Source organism: Tachyglossus aculeatus, chromosome 4 (assembly GCF_015852505.1).
Source record: "Tachyglossus aculeatus isolate mTacAcu1 chromosome 4, mTacAcu1.pri, whole genome shotgun sequence".
In the NCBI taxonomy this organism is placed as follows: domain Eukaryota; kingdom Metazoa; phylum Chordata; class Mammalia; order Monotremata; family Tachyglossidae; genus Tachyglossus; species Tachyglossus aculeatus.
The window spans coordinates 65,788,230-65,803,674 of NC_052069.1; the positions used below are offsets into that span (position 1 = coordinate 65,788,230).

Sequence of the window (15,445 nt, forward strand, 5' to 3'; positions counted from 1 at the left end):
AGTGTGAACAAGAGGATGGAGGCAGGAGAATAGAGATCAAAATTCAGCTAATAATAATAATGGCATTTATTAAGCACTTACTGTGTGCAAAGCACTGTTCTAAGCACTGGGGAGGTTACAAGGTGATCAGTTTGTCCCACGGGAGGCTCACAGTCTTCATCCCCATTTCACAGATGAGGGAACTGAGGCACAGAGAAGTTAAGTGACTTGTCCAAAGTCACACATCTGGCAATTGGCAGAGCGGGGATTTGAACCCATGACCTCTGACTCCAAAGCCCATGCTCTTTTCCACTGAGCCACGCTGCTTCTCTGCTAGAAGTTTGAAGCCAGAAGGTTGGCTCGGAAGGACAGCAAGTGAATGGGGAATGGCAAGGAAAGAAAGGTGATGGGCAAACAGGGGTCTGGGGTCCAGAGACTTGAAGATGATTGTGTTGAGTTTTTGCTTGATGTGGACAGACACAGGAAGTCAGGGGAAAGTTTTGAAAAGAGGAGAGATGTGGACTGAATGATGTTTCAGAAATATTGGCCAGGGGAGAAGCTGAAGGCTGGCAAATTAGTGAGGAGGCTAATGCTATGGTCTACCTGTGTGGCAAGACTAGATCACATATTTGGATGGTAACAGTTTGCATGGATGGGAAGAGGAAAATCCAAGAAACGTTGTGCAGGAAGAACTGGTAGGATTTGAGCAAGAGAGCTAAACGATTGCTGAGAGTTGAGGATGATACCAAGGTTGCAGAGGTTCTGAGCCAAGGAAGATGGTATTGTTATTGACTAAAAAGGGTGTATTAAGGAGAGGTGAAAGAAGAGAGGGAAAGAAGAGGAGTTCTGTTTTAGACAAGTGGAGTTTGAGATGCAGGAAGGATAACTAAGTGGAAATGTCCTGGAGGCAAAAGAAGCTGTTCAGTGGCAGGTCAAATGAGAGGTCAGGGCTGGAAAGATTGATTTGGGAAACATCCACGTAGAGGTGTTAATTGTAACCAGTTGAACAGATGAGCACTCTGTAAGAATAACTGCAAATAGATCGAGAAAAGAGGAGGACTCAGAAACGATCCTTGGGGGACATGCACAGTAAGAAGATGAGAGACAGAGGATAAGCTGGAGAGCAAAATTTAGAAGGATAAATCAGAGGGATAGGTGGATAAATGTGTTATCAATCAATGGTAATTATTCAGCACTTGCAGAGTATTGTATTAATGAATACATTGTTAATGAATGAATACATGTATTATACATGTATTAATGAATAATGAATCCCCCTTTTAGACTGTGAGCCCACTGTTGGGTAGGGACTGTCTCTATATGTTGCCAATTTGTACTTCCCAAGCTCTTAGTACAGTGCTTGGCACACAGTAAGCGCTCAATAAATACGATTGATGATGATGATGATAATGAATCAATTGATTAATCAGTCATATTTATTAAGTGCTTATGATGTGCAGAGCACTGGATTCAATGCTTAGGTGAGCACAGTATAACAGAATTGGTAGACAGGTTCCCTGCACACAAGGAGCTCACTATCTAGAGAGGAAGACAGACATTAAAATAAATTATAGATATGAACATAAGTGCTGAGGGGCTGAGGGTGGAGTAAATAAAGATTACAAACCCAAGTGTAAGGGGAATGCAGAGGGGAGAGGGAAAGTAGAGGAAATGAGGGCTTAGTCAGCAAAGACCCCTTGGAGGAGATGTGATTTCAATAAGACTTTGAAGTGGGGGAGAGTGATAGCCTGTTGGTTATGAAGATGGTAGGAGTTCCAGGCCAGAGGCAGAACATGGGCAAAAGGGTCATTGGTGAGATAGGCGAGTTTGAGATACAATAGAGTACAATACAATAGAGGGGGTAGACGTGATCCCTACTCTCAAAGAGCTTACAGACATGTACATAAATACTGTGGTAGTGGGGCAAAAATCAAATTGTTTAAGGGGTACAGACCCACACGTGTAGGCAAGGCAGAAGGGTGAGCAAATAGGGGATGTGCTAGTTTAGTCAGGAAAGGCCTCTTCTGGAAGATATGATATTAGGAGGGTTTCAAAGGTGGGGAGAGTGATGATCTGTGAGTTATGAATTGGGAGGGAGTTCCAGGACAAAGGGAGCATGTGGGCAGAAGTTTGGAGGTGAGATAGATGAGATTAAAGAACAGTGAGTAGGTTGGCATTACAGGAGTGAAGTATGCCTACTGGGTAGTAATGGAAAATCAGCAAGGTAAGATAGGAGGAGACGAGGTGATTGAGTGCTTTAAATCCGACGGTAAGGAGTTTCTGTTTGATGCAGAGGTGGATGGGCAACCACTGGAGGTTCTTGAGGAGTGGGGAAACATGGACAGAGTGTTTCTTTTTAGAAAAACGATTCAGGCAGAAGAGCAAATAATAATAATTGTGGTATTTGTTAAGCACTTGTTATGTGCCAGGCATGGTACTAAGCGCTGGGGTGGATACAAACAAATTGGGTAGGACACATTCCCTGTCCCATGTGGGGCTCACAGTCTCAGTCCTCCCATTTTACAGATGAGATAACAGAGTCACAGAGAAGTGAAGTCACTTGCCCAAGGCCACACAGCAGACAAGTGGTGGAGCTGGGATTAGAACCCATGACCTACTGATGCTCAGGCCCATCTTTATCCACTATCAATCAATCAATCAATCGTATTTATTGAGCGCTTACTGTGTGCAGTACTACACTTGTGGACTGGAGCGGGGAGAGAGAGGAGGCAGGGAATTAAGTGAGGAGGCTGATAGAGTAATCAAGGCGGAATAGGTAAATGCTTGGATGAGCAGAGTAGTAATTTGAGTGGAGAGAAAGGGATGGATTTTAGTGATGGTGTGAAGGTTATTACTGTCAGCAAAACAGAATCCTGATAGTGTTTTGAAGAGGAGACAGTGATTCACAATGTCATGAGCAGCAGATACTTAAGAATGAACTCACATCTATATAAACTTTCCTCCATCCTCCCATTCATGAGCTAGTGTCTGTTTCCTCCACTAGATTGTAAGCACCATAATAATAATAATAATAATAATAATAATAATAATGGTATTTGTTAAGTGCTTACTATGTGCAAAGCACTGTTCTAAGCTCTGGGGGAATACAAGGTGATCAGGTTGTCCCACGTGGGGCTCACAGTCTTAATCCCCATTTTACAGATGAGGGAACTGAGGCACAGAGAAGCGAGTGACTTGCCCAAAGTCACACAGCTGACAATTGGTGGAGCCGGGATTTGAACCCATGACCTCTGACTCCAAAGCCCATACTCTTTCCACTGAGCCACGCTGCCTTGGAGGCAGGGATCATGTTACTAATTCTATTGCGGTCTCCAAAATACTCTACACACAGTAGATTTCAATAAATGTAATAATAAAAATAATAATGGTACTTGTTAAGCACTTACTATGTACCAAGCACTGTTCTAAGTGCTGGGGTAGATATATGTTAATCAGGTTGGACACAGTCCCTGTGAGACATGATTGATTAGGTCTTAATATTCTTACACTAGGATAAACTCTACCTCAACTGTGGTATTTGTTAAGCACTTAATGTGTGCCAGGCACTGTACTAAGCGCTGGGGTAGATACAAGCAAATCAGGTTGTACACAGTCACTGTCCCTCATGGGGCTCACGGTCTCAATCCCCAATTTACAGATGAGGGAACTGAGGTACAGAAAAGTGAAGTGATTTACCCAAGATAAAACAGCAGACAAATGGTAGAGCAGGGATTAGAACCCATGACCTTCCCCCTACCAGGCCTGTGCTTTATCAACTAAGCCATGCTGCTTCTTTCCACTGCACCAAGCAGAGTAACTGCAACAGTTATTGCCTCCCTTCTGGCCACGGATGGACCCCTGCTCCTGGCATGCTGTGTGCAGGCCGGGCCAGGGATGATAATTCCTGAAACGTGCTTTCAGTGCCCGTTTCACTAGGCAGCCAGCCACACTGCCTCGCTGGGAACACAGCACCCACTCTCCTCTTCTGTGCAACTGAGGAGGTTCCAGCTCATCCTCTCTCCCTCCACCCCATCAGGAAAATGAAAAAAAACCCACAGCGTGAGACCACCAGAAAACCCCAGGAAGACTGATGGCTGCTACAGTGCTTGCTGCGGCTATCCTCATATCCGACAATCACTCTCCCCAACTTCAAAGTCTTATTGGAGGCACATCTCCTCCAAGAGGCCTTCCCTGACGAAGCCCTCCTTTCTCAAAATATCTCAAAATATCTCCAGCCAAAAGATGATAGAGCAGTGACATATTGCTAAAACATTGTCACAAATCTTCCACAAGCATTTTGTAGCACTAATGGACCTGAGCAGATTTGGCTGCTTTTAGAAGTTCACCAACAGCCATATCCTACTCCGTCATGGTGCGAATGGATGAAACAGAGTTGTGGATAATAATAATAATGATAATAATAATGGTATTTGTTAAGTGCTTACTATGTGCCAAGCACTGTTCTAAGTACTGGGGTAAATACAGGGTAATCAGGTTGTCCCACATGGGGCTCACAGTTTTAATCCCCATTTTCCAGATGAGGTAATTGACACACAGAGAAGTTAAGTAACTTGGCCAAAGTCACACTGCTGATAAGTGGCAGAATCGGGATTAGAACCCAAGACCTCTGACTCCCAAATCCGGGCACTTTCCACTAAGCCACGCTGCTTCTCTAACTATAGGTTCCCTCTCAGAAGCATTCTCTATCAACTTCAGAGTAAATCAGTCAATCCGTAAGTAGTATTTATTGAGCATTTACTGTGGACTTCGGAGACTGCAATACATTAAAGTTGGCCGACTCATTCCCTGTCCAAAAGGGTAGGTACCGTCCATTCAACCTATTTCATGTTGTACTGCCTCTATGAGAAGTGTGATCTTGGAGCTGGTGCCAGCATGTACTTAAGATCAACTGGAAAACTTTGTCAACTCAACAGGTTGTTATCGTCACTGAAAGTGTCTGAGGTACTACCCAGACCCTGAGATATGCTGGTGCTTGTGGTCTTAAGAATACTGCTTACCTACTGTACTCTTCCAAATGCTTAGTATAATTCTCTGCATATAGCAAGTGCTCAATAAGTACCAATGATTGATTGATTGATGGATTAGGACAGATATTTGTCTTGCCTTATACTGCCATCTCCGACCCGTAGAGACTCCATGGACGCATCTCTCCCAAAGTGCCCCACCTCCATCCGTTGTTGGGTAGGGACTGTCTCTATCGGTTGCTGATTTGTACTTCCCAAGCACTTAGTACAGTGCTCTGCACACAGTAAGCGCTCAATAAATACGATTGATTGAATGAATGAATGAATGAATCATTCTGGTAGTGTATCCATATGGTTTTCTTAGTAAAAATACGGAAGTAGTTTACCATAATCTTCTTCCGTTTGGTAAGCTTGAGTCTCCACCCTCGACTCTCTTCTATGCTGCTGCTGCCCAGCTCAGGTGAATTCTGACTTGTATCAGATTGCCTTCCACTTGTTAGCCCCTGCCCAAGCTAGGTATGGAATGGGTATGCCTCCTGTAGCCGAGATTGGTGGAATACTGGAATCTCTCCAAGTGGACTCCTAGAGGGGGAGGATGGGTATACACAAAGAAATATGCAGGTGATTATGTGCCCCTTTGAGAGTATATCCCTCTCAGTGTTGCACCTTGGAGAGTTTCCAGTACTTTGCCAGTCTCGACTACGGGAGGGAGAGTCAAGTAGAGGCATACCCATTCCATTCCTAGCTTGGCCAGTGGCTATCGATTGGAAGGCCATCTGCTACAAGTCAAAACTCACCCACGCTGGGCAGAAGTGGCATGGGAGGGAGTCAAGGATGGAGACTCAAGTTAACTGTGTGGAAGGAGGCAGTGGTAAACCATTTCTGTATTTTTATCAAGAAAACTCCATGGATACACTACCAGAACAAATGCAGATGAAGGTGGGGGGTTCGGGGCAGCATGGCTCAGTGGAAAGAGCTCGGCCTTGGGAGTCAGAGGTCATGGGTTCTAATCCCAGCTCTGCCACTTATCAGCTGTGTGACTTTGGGCAAGTCACTTCACTTCTCGGTGCCTCTGTTACGTCATCTGTAAAATGGGGATGAAGACTGTGAGCCCCACGTGGGACAATCTGATCACCTTGTATCCTCCCCAGTGCTTAGAACAGTGCTTTGCACATAGTAAGCACTTAACAAATGCCATCATTATTATTATGATTATATTCTGGGAGAGGTGTGTTTGTGGCATCGCTATGGGTCGGAGACAACTCGGCAGAATAAGACAAGACGAGAGTATGTGCTCCTTGAGGGCACAACCTATCTATGCTACTTCTAGACAGTGCTACACACCTGGCTACAGTCCAACTGAAAACTGAGAATCCAACTGCCATCAAAAAGGGAGTGACTCTATGAGGAAAAGCTTTGCATGGAAAGAAAGACTAGGAGGCAAAAGAGAAAACAGCACCAGGTACTTTGGGATCCAAGAGGCAGGCATGAATAAGGAGGAACCCTACAACTGGCAAACCACCACACTGCAACAGGAACTCACTTTACAGGTTCATACAGATGGATTCATTCATTCATTCACTGGTATTTATTAAGCTCTTACTGTGTGCAGAGCACTGTGAATTATTCATCTTGCGCAGATCTTCTGAGCTCCATCTCCCTGCATAGATAGGCTCTCACTCTCAGTAGTGTCAGCTCCAGATTCCCTCAATGACTTCCAGACACGTGATGGGAAAAAAAAACCTTAGTTTGCGAGGTATGGATGGCATGGTCTTGAAGCAAAGTGGTCTTGTGGTCTTGTACTTTCCCAAGTGCTTAATAAAGTGCTCTGCACGTAGTAAGCACTCAATAAATACCATTGATTAATTGGTGTTCCAGATTTAGCTGTTTATAGCTGGAGTAGGGAGACGCTTTCTATATTTTTAGCATTCTCTATAACCTGACTGGGGCTTTCATTAATTAATCAGTGACATTTATTGAGGGTTTAGTGTGTGCCAAGCACTGAGCTAAACACTTAGCATTGTGGACAGAAACCAACTTCCACATATCCAAAGACTGGAGAAAGATTGGTCATTTTCAATCATCTAAATTAAAGGCCTGTTCCTATGTTGTGAGGCTTATATTTTGACAGGAAAATGATAATGGAGTCTTCAGTAAGCTCGTGGTGGGCAGGGAATGTGTCTGTTTACTGCTGTATTGTACTTTCCCAATCCCTTAGTACAGTGCTCCGCATACAGTAAGTGCTCAATAAATACAATTGAATGAAAGAATTAATGATGGATGAGCCTTCTACCGAGAACCTCCGCAGAGGAAGTTATAGTGTCAGTGGTTTGTTCACTTATATTCACACTCTCTCATCCCTGCCATCATGTTTCTCTGGGCAGTAAGAAAGTAGGTGGGCAGAGGCATGCTACCTTATGAAATGGATGTGTGGTCTTTTCCCACAGCACAAAACACCAAAATGTGCCAGCCCAAGTGAAACAAACTCCTCTCATATAATGAGAACGCAACCAAGCTCCTTTCTCAAGTACTTAGTACAGTGCTCTGCACACAGTAAGTGCTCAGTAAGTATGATTGACTGATTGACTTATGGGTGGGTAGTGAAATTTGTGGACCAAAGGCTTGTTCACCAATTTTTAGCCTGCAGTTCTTCTTGCTTTAAGAGGAGGAGCTGCCTGGTCTAGAGGAGCAATGTTGATAGAAAATAGAACACAGTAGATCGTACTGGGAGTCAGAGGACTTGAGTTCTAATTCCAGCTCTGCCATTTGCCTGCTGTGTTACCATAGGGAAGTCACTTAACTTCTCTGTGCCTCAGTTGCCTCATCGGTAAAATAGGGCTTCGATATCTGTCATCACTCCTGCTCAGACCGTGAATCCTATTTGGGACAGGAACCGTGTCCATCTTGATTAGCTTGTATCTACCCCTGTGCTTAGAACAGTGTTTGACACATCATAAGCACTTAACAAATACCATTATTACGACGATGGTGGTGTTGATCATGATCATGGGTACTGACGAAGGAGACTTGAACAGTTTTATAAATGGGGCCTAAAGCTAGAGTTGCCCTAAGGAATCAGAACCAGGGTTGGGGATGGCGGGGGAGGAGGGGTATTTTTTTCATATATGACTATGGGCAAAATGTTTTAATCTGATGACTAAGAGTATGGTTTTATTCATTCATTGACTTGGTAAAATAAATACAAGGAAAACTATATTTTGTTCTTAAACCTGCAGCGCATATTTTCAAAAAGAAGAGCATTCATACAAGGCTCTTGGCAATACTTGTAGCCAAGCACCTCTGAAGGAGTTAAACAAGAGCCTTGTGGCTAGTTTGGGAATGATAAAATATGATAAAAGAAGTGGGGGAAGGGTCTCCTCTCAGGTGAGGACATCTGATGCAAAATGTTTTGCATTTCCTATTTTTTAAAAAATAACACCAAAGATAACCAAGAACCAGTCAACTAGTCATTGAATCCATTTGTTGGGGCAGTTGAGATCAGTTGGAGCAGGTCAGGACTGTATCATAGAGTCACTACATCTGGAGGGTGATCAAAATAAGTCAACATCTGCTTGTTATTTCGAATATGTCAGGAAAATATTGCCTAGTGTCAATTAAAAACTTGGCAGCAACCTTTATTTAAAAGAATCAAGCATCACTTCTGGTCCCCTTGACCAAAGTCCTGCCCTCTGCCCCCTTAAAAAACAAATAAAAAAAATGGCATTCCATTTAAAATACTGCCCAGTCCTAGAATCTATAACTCAGCGTGCAACAGTGTCGTAGTTTGTAGAGCATATTATGGACTGAAAAAAAAAAGCAAAAAAAAAATAAAAAGCTTCTAGTAATTCTCAATAATTCTTAACCGCTCTATTGACCACAAATGGTTCAAATTTCATGTCACATAAAGAAGGAAAACATATTTTACCAGCCGCTGTCCCTTGCTCCAGAATTCCTTTTCTAGCCTCAGCATAAATTACAGCCATACTTCAAAGAAGTATGATACAATTACCTTTCAGATCTTTTCACTGCGCAAAGAGAAAAAGTAAGGTGTATATTGATAATTATAAACAGCAGTTCATGAAATTATGTTGCATTCCAAAATTGTGATCAGTATTTCGAGTTCATGGCTTAGTCCGAAAGAAGCTTATTGGCTGTAGACAATGAAGTTTTCACGTCCTTTAATCCAGTGGATTAAAACTCTATGCCCTGTGTCACTTATCCAATGCGACTCAGCAAAATAGATGCTTAGAGACAATGAATAAGAGGGTGGTTTATGAGATGGGGGTCTTTAACTTAAAGTGAATTAGAGAAGCAGCATGGCCTAGTGGATAGAGCATAGGCCTCGGAGTCAAAAGGACCTGGCTTCTAATCCTGCTTCTGCCATTTGCCTGCTGTGTGACTTCACTTCTCTGTGCCTCAGTTCCCTCATCTGTAAAATGGGGATTAAGACTGTGGGTCAGGGACTGTGTCCAACATAACTACCTTGTACTTACCCCACAGCTTAGTACAGCACTGGACATATAGTAAGCATTTTTTTAAAAAGCATGCGAGCGAATCGTCAAAAAAAACGAAAGATGGTGGTCATTTTTTTTTCTGAACTGAGTGATTATAAAATGTTCTATTTCCTCCAAACAAGTAATTCACTGACAAAGTTAAATTAAGCCTGGGTGTGTGATCTTCACCTTTCTTCTAGCATTTAACTGAGTATTGAATGAACAGAGGCAAAACCCCAGTCAAGAAAAAACCCCCACTCATCCTGACATACCTGCTTGAGAGAAGCCCAAGCTTAGTGGAAAGAGCCTGGGATTAGGAGTCAGAGGTCATAGGTTCTAATCCTGGCTTTGCCACTTGTTAGCTCTGTGACCTTGAGCAAGTCACTTAACTTCTCTGCCTCAGTTACCTCACCTGTAAAAGGGGGATTAAGACTGTGAGCCCCACGTGGGACATCCTGATTACCTTGTATCTATCCCAGTACTTAGAACAGTGTTTGGCACATAGTAAGTGCTTAACAAATACCAACGTTATTATTATTATTATTATTATTTCCTAACTACGTGACTAGAAAATAATTAGCACCCATTGTTAACCTCTTTCTTTTTCTCACCAACTGGCCAAACAGCAGAGATTCTAAGTGGTCATTGCATTTAATAAAGGCCTACTCATTTCCAGTGATTCAATTCTAAGTGGTCATTATGTTTTATAAAGGCCTAATAATTTCCAGTGTTTCATTTATGCTTTGAGGTGCAGCTGCATCTCCCCTCGGGGACATAACATCACCTTACCTCTTGTGCAGTCTGGGCCATAATAGGGCCTGTAGCATTCGCACTGGTATCTGAGCCCCAAGTTGATGCAGTGTCCCCTGTTTTGACAGGGGTGGCTTTGACACCAGTCCTTTTTATCACAGCCTACTTTGACATTCTGGGACGAACCCAGTGGAATATCCTCAGGGATAATAAGATTTGAGTCTATTTCAATGTCTTGAAGACAGCCAACAAACGAAGTTGCAGAATGCGTACTATAGATACCAGGGAGCGAGTCACCGTCACTCTCCCTGTCCACCGGCAAGCCTCCCAAAAATGTGTTTTGGAATGCAAGGGCCAGTTGGTCACGATCTATTGGAGAAGCAGTTTTATTGACACATTTTTCTCCACAGGAGCTGTCGAATAAGCTAAGTGTTACAGCTTCCGCCAAGATTACCTCCACTGAATGCCATTCTCCGTCACTGGAATTGTGTGAAATGTGCAGAAGGACTCTGAGCTGTTGAGAGACTTGAATCGATAAGCGGATGTAGCCATTCATCAGCTCGAGTTTCACGTATGTATCTTGATTCCCTCGGAAGATGAGAAGGGCCGTCGGCTGAATGGTCTGAAAACTGATGGTGATGTTAGGGTGGGATTCTTTCATGGGGCTTGTTCTCCTGGGAATCCAGAGGAAACTATTTCCTTCAAACGAAAAGGTGGTGACAGTTTTGCAGTGAGAACCGGTATACCCGGGGGAACAAAGGCAACTGAATCCATGTTGGCCATTTCTTAAGTGTGGGAGACATGATCCTCCGTTCTGACAGTGCTGCCCAGAGCAGCCCAGAAGGATGTCATTGCAATCTCTGCCTCCATAAAATATCCCATCTTCATCTCCAGCTGGGCAGCGACACGTGTAGTTCCCGAGTGAGTTTTCACAAGTCCCACCATTTTGGCAAGGATTCGAGAGACACTCATCAATATCTTCTTCACAGTGGATCCCTGCCAAGCAAAGGGAGAGCATTGATATGGACAGATGCTGAATCACATTTACAAGTTTTGTGGTCCTCAAATAGTTTGTTCATGGAAATGAATGAAGCTTTTTGGGGTGTAGTCAGTCAGTCATTTGTAGTTATTGAGCGCTTATGGTGTGCAGAGCACTGTACTAAGCACTTGGGAGAGTACAATATAACAGAAACATTCCCTGTCCACAAGGAGCCTATAGTCTAGAGGTCCAGGGTGCAGTTGGGCCAACTTTCGGAATGCCAAAGGCAAAAACAGACAGTGACCCTGGAGCGTCCCGTGTCATTCAGACCAATCTCTCCATGCCTCAAAAATGTCCAGTGGTGGCCCACCCACCTCCACATCCCTCCACATCATACAGAAGCTCCTTCTTGTCTTGGCTTATGTTGTCGAGTCATCTCCAACGCATAGCGACACAATGGACACATCTCTCCCAGAAAGCCCCACCTCCATTTGCAATCATTCTGGTAGTGTATCCATAGAGTTTTCTTGGTAAAAATGCCAAAGTGGTTTACCATGCCACCTTCCACGCAGCAAACTTGAGTCTCCACCCTCGACTCTCTCCCATATCACTTATGCCCAGCATGGGAGAGTTTTGACTTGTAGCAGATTGCCTTCCACTCGCTAGTCACTGGCCAAGCTGGAAATGGAATGGAATGTCTCAGCTTGACTCTCCCTCCCATAGCTGAGATGGGTAGAGTGCTGGAAACTCTCCAGGTGTGATCCTGAGAGGAGAGAAGCTCCTTATGATCACCTTTAAAACACTCAATCAGTTCATTCCCTCCTACCAACCTCACTCCTCTACCACCAACCTGCTTTCCATGCACTGATCTCATCTATCCTGCCACAGACCCCTTGCTCACATTCTTCCCGGGTCCTGGAACTCCCTTCTCCTTCATATAATAATAATAATTGTGATACTTGTTAAGTGCTATGTGTCAACCACTGTTCTAAGTGTTGGTGTAGATACAAGATGACTAGATCCCACAGGGGGCTCACAGTCTAAATAGGAAGGAGAACAGGTATTGAAGATGAGGGAAGTTAAGTTCAGAGAAGTTAAGTGACTTGCCCAAGGTCATGCCACAGACCAGTGGCAGAGCTGGGATAAGAACTCAGGTCCTCTGATTGCCAAGACTGTGCTCTTTCCACTAGACCATGCTAAATTTTGCTGCTTCCTATCTGACCATCCAACATTCTCTCCACCTTCAAAACCCTCCTACAATCACATTTTCCCCCAAAGCCCTTCCCAGACTAAGCTCTTTATTTCCACTATTTGCCTTCCTCTATGCATTGACTATGCACTTGGCTGTACCCCTCAAACACTTTGATATCCCAGCCCCACAGTACTTATGCAAATATCCTTATACTCTACTATTTCCCTATCCCTAATCTATTTTGATGTCCATCTTCCCCTGTAGACTGTTAGCTCCATGTGGGCAATAATTACATCTAATGACTCTGTTGTATTGTACTTTACCAAGAGCTTACTACAGTAGATACATCCTCTACAGTGCTGGGAAGAAATTGATTTTTGTTTCCTTTCACTCTTTTCTCCTCTTTCCTGAGGCTGTGGCTTGACCATGTCTAAATCTGCCAAGAATTTGCTTATCATTAGGGAGAGGAGGCTCCAGAATCAGAGAAGCAGCGTGGCTCAGTGGAAAGAGCCAGGGCTTGAGAGTCAGAGGTCATGGGTTCTAATCCTGGCTCCACCACTTGTGTGCTGTGTGACCTTAGGCAAGTCACTTAACTTCTCTGGGCCTCAGTTACCTCATCTGTAAAATGGGGATGAAGACTGTGAGCCCCATATGGGACAACCTGATTACATTGTTTCCCCCCCAGCACTTAGAACAGTGCTTGGCACATAGTAAGCACTTAACAAATACCATCATCATTATTATAATGGTATTTGTTAAGCGCTTACTTTGTGCCAAGCACTGTTCTAAGTGCTGGGTAGATGAAACTATAGGGTTGGAAGGGCTTCAGTTTTGTTCTTTAAGTTGCTTTATCAATGCTGAGAGTTTCATTACAACCCCTAGTCCAAAAATAAGCAAGATGTACAGAGTGAGAATGGTTTGGGAATCATTTAATTGTAGCATTAGGATAATGAACTTGTTGAAACATTGAAATCTATTTTTATTCTATTATATTTCTACCAGTAAGTTTATCAACATTTCTCTCTCTACAGTCTTAAAAAACTTTAAAAAACATGGATTTACTCCCCAAAACCTAAATATTTTACATGTATAATTGGAACAGAGGATATAAAATTGTTTCCCCAAACTAGAAAAGAGGTACAATACATTACTTTTACTGAAAGCAGTTTGAGCAATTTAATTAGCAACAGATCGAGAATGGAAATTGATGATAGTGGTCATAATAATAAAAAAGTAGTTTTTTTATTTTTTCTACCACATAAAAGATCTCTAAACACAAATTTTCATTACATTATATTTTCAATCCTATTATAAAAGTTGATATCATCTTAATAGCAGTGATTTTGTGATTTTTGTTACTCATCCTTTCACTTTTAAGCTTTACCTTCAGTGTGTGGAATCTCTCTTACCTATCTTAGAATGCAGGTCTTTTTTTGCAAAAAAAATCTGTGTTCTCTTACAGTTTTAAATCAGTTCCATTGGTTTCAGATCACATTAAATAATAACAATAATAATAATTGTGGGGTATTTGTTAAGCACTTACTATGTGCCATGCACATAGTATGGAAGCACTGGAGTAGATACAAGATAATTGGATTGGATACAGCCCCTGTCTCACATGGGGCTCACATTCTCAATCCTCATTTTACAGATGAGGTAACTGAGGCACAGAGAAGTGAAGCGACTTGCCCAAGGTCACACAGCAGAGTGTAGCAGAGCAGAATTAGAACCCAGGTCCTTCTAACTCCCAGACCTGTGCTCTATCCATTAAGCCATGAAAGGCAGCTGAGTTGCATTTTGCTGTTTTGGCCAGAGCTAAATGCAAACCAAGTGGAAATGGAGTCCAAAATGAACTGAAACTTAACTGTAGTAATGGCCAGACTGACGCACAGTGTGGTAGAAACACTAGTCCTCTTTCGAGGTGGCATCTTGAAGAACAGTCAAGCAATCAATAGTATTTATTGAGCACTGACTGTGTGCTAAGCACTTGGGAGAGTTCAATATATCAGAATTGATAGACAAGTTCCCTGCCCACAAGGAGCTTTGATCTTCAAATGAACAGTGTGATGCATATAGTCGCACAATATCTGGTGTCCATCTCACTTATCTACAAAGGCAATGTTCTCTTATTCTAGTCATTCAAAAGTCTCAAAAGTGAGGTGCCAACAAGAAATTTCCAGTTTCCGCTGTGACATTTTTTCCAAGTAAACCCACTTTTTCTATCTTTGCAGACTTTATGTTCATGTCCTATTCTAAGAATTTCAGTTATTTGGGGGGGTCAAGGTTTACCTCTTTCTTACTTCCCAAGTGCTTAGTACAGTGCTCTGCACACAGTAAGTGCTCAATAAATACAATTGAATGAATGAATGAATGAATGCTACTGGGAGCTTGCCTGATTTCTTTCTATGTTGAACAGATTTGAACTATTGAATTGTAGGAAGTGAAAAAAGCAATTTCTGCAATTAATTTTGTGAAATGATTTCTGGCTTTGGATTTAGATTGGGCTGGGATCATATCTCTGAACCTGTCTGCCTCCACATTTGAAATTTAAATGATGGCCAATTCCCACGGACAAGCAGGCATTTTAGCTTATTGCAAGAAGCTATGCGAGAGGTTGGGAGAATGTACTGAGTCTATAAAGTTTTTAGCTGATCTAAGGAATTCTGTTCTTGTTTGGACTTACAATCCGTTTGTAGAATCAATCAAACAATAGTATTTATTGAATGCTTACTGTGTGCAAAGCACTCGCCATACTAAGAGTTTGGGAGAGTCAATATAACAGAGCTGTTGACATTCATTCATTCATTCATTCGTATTTATTGAGCACTTATTGTGTGCAGAGCACTGTACTACCCACTTGGGAAGTACAAGTCGGCAACATATAGAGACGGTCCCTACCCAACAACGGGAGACAGACAACAAAACAAAACATGTGGACAGTTGTCAAGTCGTCAGAACAAATAGAAATAAAGCTAGATGCACATCATTAACAAAATAAATAGAATAGTGAATATGACATGTTTCCTTCCCACAGTGAGCTTACAGTCTAGAGGGGGAGACAGACATT

At 42.7% G+C, this 15,445-nt stretch overlaps 1 protein-coding gene across 1 annotated transcript in view; it reads right to left on the bottom strand.

Moving 5' to 3' along the window:
* The window catches only part of CRB1 (crumbs cell polarity complex component 1), a 183,988-nt gene that overhangs the window by 78,564 nt on the left and 89,979 nt on the right, over positions 1–15,445 (bottom strand). The window contains exon 6 of the mRNA XM_038745195.1: positions 10,247–11,203. Coding sequence (XP_038601123.1) covers positions 10,247–11,203 — 957 coding nt within the window. The remainder of the gene's footprint in view (positions 1–10,246; positions 11,204–15,445) is intronic.